Source organism: Selaginella moellendorffii, unplaced genomic scaffold (assembly GCF_000143415.4).
Source record: "Selaginella moellendorffii unplaced genomic scaffold, v1.0 SELMOscaffold_5, whole genome shotgun sequence".
Lineage (NCBI taxonomy): Eukaryota > Viridiplantae > Streptophyta > Lycopodiopsida > Selaginellales > Selaginellaceae > Selaginella > Selaginella moellendorffii.
In genome coordinates, this window is record NW_003314266.1 from 1,300,527 (window position 1) to 1,305,006 (window position 4,480).

The 4,480-nt window shown below is 42.1% G+C and overlaps 1 protein-coding gene across 3 annotated transcripts; it reads right to left on the bottom strand.

The window, feature by feature from the left end:
* Window positions 1–1,070: 1,070 nt before the first annotated feature.
* LOC9659923 (UDP-glucuronate 4-epimerase 2) lies at window positions 1,071–2,264 on the bottom strand. 3 transcript variants are annotated; one of them, XM_024670108.1, is made up of 3 exons: window positions 2,129–2,264; window positions 1,788–1,892; window positions 1,071–1,720 (listed from the first exon to the last, which is right to left on the bottom strand). In XM_024670108.1, exon 3 carries the CDS (start codon window positions 1,643–1,645, stop codon window positions 1,094–1,096), a length of 552 nt encoding a protein of 183 aa, XP_024525876.1. In that variant the 5' UTR covers window positions 1,646–1,720; window positions 1,788–1,892; window positions 2,129–2,264; the 3' UTR covers window positions 1,071–1,093. The 3 variants fall into 3 exon arrangements, with proteins under 3 accessions (XP_024525876.1, XP_024525874.1, XP_024525875.1); XM_024670106.1 differs by lacking the exon at window positions 1,788–1,892; XM_024670107.1 differs by lacking the exon at window positions 2,129–2,264 and having other exon boundaries at window positions 1,788–2,113.
* Window positions 2,265–4,480: the final 2,216 nt, after the last annotated feature.

The following is a 4,480-nucleotide window of genomic DNA, read 5'->3' on the forward strand; positions in this document are numbered from 1 at the left end:
CCGAATGAACCCCTTGATGATACTCCCGAAAGAAAGATGGAGGGGTCACTGAATTATTCGCGCAAGGTCCCTCCATTACTCACATAACTCCTCATTTCCCGGATGCATCTAGATGTTCAAACCTTCCACTGCAGTAGCACCAACGGGATGTTGCTGACGCCAAGGTCTCCAGCCAGGAAATAGAGGTTGCCAATCCGGAAAACACTAACAACACCAATAAGTATGACTAACTTCATCACATGTCCAGTAGCGAACATCACAGCCACAACCACGTCTTCGCCCTTGTCCTTGGACTCGAATAGCAGCAGCATCAACCTCCATTGGAACAAGACCATCACCCATAGAAAATGGAGCTGAAGGACATGCAGCGAGAAGTGGAAAAGGCGACGTCTCATAACGTTGTGTCAAGCGAAGAGCATTGTTAAGGGTGGTGGGAGCAAGTGCATGCATAAGTCCGACAATATCTTGATGAAGTGCTGGCCACAACATTCTTAGCTTGATTCGCTCCGACATATTTGGCTCCGCACGAAGCAAAAGACTTCGGAAACGAATGCCAAATTGCATCACCAACTCAAATGGCCCTTGGCGAAGATGATGCAATTGTTAGAAGGCATCACCACAGTCATCGGCATGTCTGAAGGCACATTTGAAGATGTCTGGAAGAACACTCCAATCCCCATAAGTGGCTACACTCAAACCATTGTACCACTGCAACGCCATCTCTTGAAGACATGTGGGAAACTCACGCAAACATTAAGCATCATCCCAAGAATGATATGTGGCAATCAGCGTGAAGTGATCGAACCAATGATACACATCATCCCCAGGATTCCTACGAAAGAACTCTGGCCAAACGCGAGGATTAGCACCAAGAGTAGAAAGAATTGTACCACATGCCGTGAATGCTACCATCAACTGAGTTTGGTTGTTCAATTGCAAGAACATAGCATCAAGCAATTATACCAACTGCTGCTCAAGAGTCAAAGGAGGAGATTGCTGATCTGCCATGAAAACGAACAAAGAAAGAGCAAAAGAAGAGAAATGACAAAAAGTTAGAAGGAAATGGTAAATCTAGACAATGCAAAAGTTAGATTTAAACCAAAATCCTAAAATGAAAGAACAAAACCATGCTGAAGAGCTTGGCGAGGAGCTCCGAGTTGTTCACGTCCCCGTCGACAATGAAGACCGACTGCTTCTCCAGAAGCTCCTGCCTTGCTCGCTTGAGTGAAGGGTCGTAGTAGCTGTTGAAGTTGTCCAGTCCGACCACACCGTCACCCCGTTTCTTGAGAGCCAGCGATACGTGAGTGCCGACGAAGCCAGCAGCGCCTGTGACTAAAACTACCATCCCGTTTTCTCTCTTGGTCCGAGCAGAGTGTCTGACTTGCTTCTCCCATTTCGATCCCCCCCAAGCTAAGGCCCTGTTCCCAAAGTGCCTGGATTCCAATCCTGTTTGGACTGCCGGTGGAGCCGATATGTGGAAGAACGCATAGAACATAAGCGCTACCGAAACAAACATCCAGAAGAAATACCTCCCCGACCCGGAAGAATGCCATCTGTTGGAAACTCGTCCAAAGTAGTTGTTTCTCTCCATCTTCACCTTGCCTGGCGTCGAGGGAAAAACATCTTGCATCGCTGACGGTGGCATCTCGGAGTCTCTTTGAAAAGAATTCTTCCGCGTCTCGTCAGTGAGAAGAGCGCGGCAGCTCGATTGTTTCGCAAGCTGCGTTGGAACGAGTAACACATGGTTAGACAAATACGAGAAAACGAATTCAATAGACAGAGCCTACATTTGAGGAGAAGTCCGCGACAAGCAAAGTTTAGACAATTCTAGGATGCTCGCAGCATTCATCGCCCAAGATGCCGGAGGAGCTTACAATCCACTCTATGCAAAGCTAAAAAAAGAAGAGCAAATAGGAAAGCAAGCCCTCAACCCTTTAATTCCCCGAAATAATCTTCCAGCCAGCAAATTTCTGCTCTACTCACGAATCACACCAGCATTTCCTTCCGGCTGAGAGGAATCCAGCGCTCCCGAAGAACATCTGCTTCCTCCAGCCGGAATCAAGCCCGAAATCCACGACTCCACACAAGAATCCGCAAGATAGGCAGGAAGAGAGATAGAATCACTGACCCTGAGACGGCAAATCCGGGCGCTGCGCCAAGCGAGTCCGCATTGCCGCGCGCGCGGTCGAGAATTTTGGCGCAAGCGGTATTTCTTGAAGCCGCACACGTGAATCTCCGGTGGCGATGGCGGCGTGCAATGCTATCCCTTTATGCCGTAGAATATTCGTCCTTTCTCGCGGCCGTCGATATGTTAGGGATCGAACGGCCTCCAGCGCACACGCCAGCTGGCGTGAGTGTAGCCGTCGGTGGCAAACACCGTTGATAAGGACGGTTGGATAAAGCAGACCGTTATCACAGTGATAAACAAACAGAGCGAGCCACCTTTTGATTTCGTTTTTGTGAATGGATATGGCCTATCAAATGCATCCAACAAGACGACATTTTCTTGGTAGCATTGATTTTCTGGAGATTGTCACTGAAGTGTACTGCCATAGAGAGATCTTCCTTTTACATTACATTTTATTCAAAGTTAAGTTTTTTTATGATATTTTACCTTTATACTACTTAATATTAATGTGGTCAACGAGCTGCTGACCAACATCATACCTGTTTAAATATATGTTTGGGCTAAAATTGAATACTTAAAATGGTAATTAATCTTAAAGTTGCTAGGATTTAGGGTTTTTAGGGCTTTGTGATCTTGCCAAAAAACATGTAATAAAATATAACGAAATTTAATAGATAATCTAAGAATCTTCAAGGTAAATAGATGTTCTCTATATTATAGTGCACTATCTCACACCAAACTTGGGATATTTATGGTGAAAGTTTGTGATTGATATTTTATAAATTAAAATTTTTATATTTTGAAGCTTCTATAACTCCATTAGAAGTGCAAAATTAATCTAAGTTTATATTTTAAAGAAATAATGTATTACACATTATAGCAAGTAATTTGCAATGGTGGGGTGCAAGGTGTGTAGACAATAAAAAATGCCACTTTTAATGCCATAGTGGCCATTTCTTTCATTTACTAAGGCAAATTTGAACACAAGGATATGAAGTTTAGCCAGATGCAAAATAAAGATAAGCATGAGCTAGACTATACCTCAAGTTGGTCAACCATAGCTGACTTACTCACTATCACTACTATATATTTGGAAGCCCCCATAACCCTACTCTATAGTGTTTTATTATAGGATAACTATGAAGTGGAACTCTAACTTTTAGACACATAGACTAAGGGTAATAGAGCAAAACTTGAGTTCAAGGCATTAAGCCATTTAAAGAAGAAACAAAGCAAAACTCTTAAGCATATAGCTATAGAGTGAATGAAATAAAGTATGGATGATTCCTAAGCATTCAGCTCAAGGAATGAAGGAGTAGAAGCATGGATTAACTCCCAAATTTATAGCCTAAAGAACAAAGGGATAAGAGCACATAGTGGCATTGGAATACTCCTAGAGTTTTTAACATCTCAATATCAAGACTAACACAAAAAACAAAGCCAAGCGGAGTCTAGTGCTATTTCAATATATTGGTGGCCTAACACGAGGATATAAGTTTTCCATCAATTATCATGGTATAGAGTTGGGGGGTTAGACCTATGTTGAATGCAAAACAAGGATAGATACTCAAGCAAGAGCTAATTATATGTCAAGTTGGTTAGCCATGCCTAATCTACCCATTATCACTATTATACATTTGAAAGCCCCTACAATATTACCCTATGGTGTTTTACTATAGGATAACCATGAAGTGGAACTTTAACCTTTTAATGTGTGGGCTAAGGGCAATAGAGCAAAACCTAAATTCAAAACCTTGAGCCACTTAAAGAAAAGACAAAGTTAAACTCTTAAGCATATAGCCAAGGAGTAAACGAACTAGAGTACAAATGACTCCTGAGTGTGTAATTCAAGGAGTTAAAGAGTAAAGTACAAACAGATTCCTGAGTGTATAACTCAATGAGTGAAGGGATAGGAGCACATTGTGACATTAGAATAGTTTTAGAACTTTTAGCATCTTAATGTTAGAACTAACACGTAAAATAAAATTAAATGAAGTTTGATGCTATTTCAACATATTGGTGGCCTAATATGAGGTTATAGGTACTCCATCAACTAACATGGTATAGAGCTTAGGCGTAAACTTAAGCCAGATGCAAAATAAAGACAGGCATGCAAGTGGGTGCTAAACTATACATCAAGTTAGCCAACCATACTTAATTTACCCACTATCCTTACTACATATTAGAACCCCCCATGGGAATGATCTCCTCAACACCACAAGAGCAAATTGCTATAATGCACAATCTGGAAGAGACAAAAGTGCATGAGAGAAGCCACAAAGCACCATAAAACCCTAACCTGCTTGCAAGAACCCTCACAATAGTTCTAAGCTCTGAAAAAAGGGTGCCCTT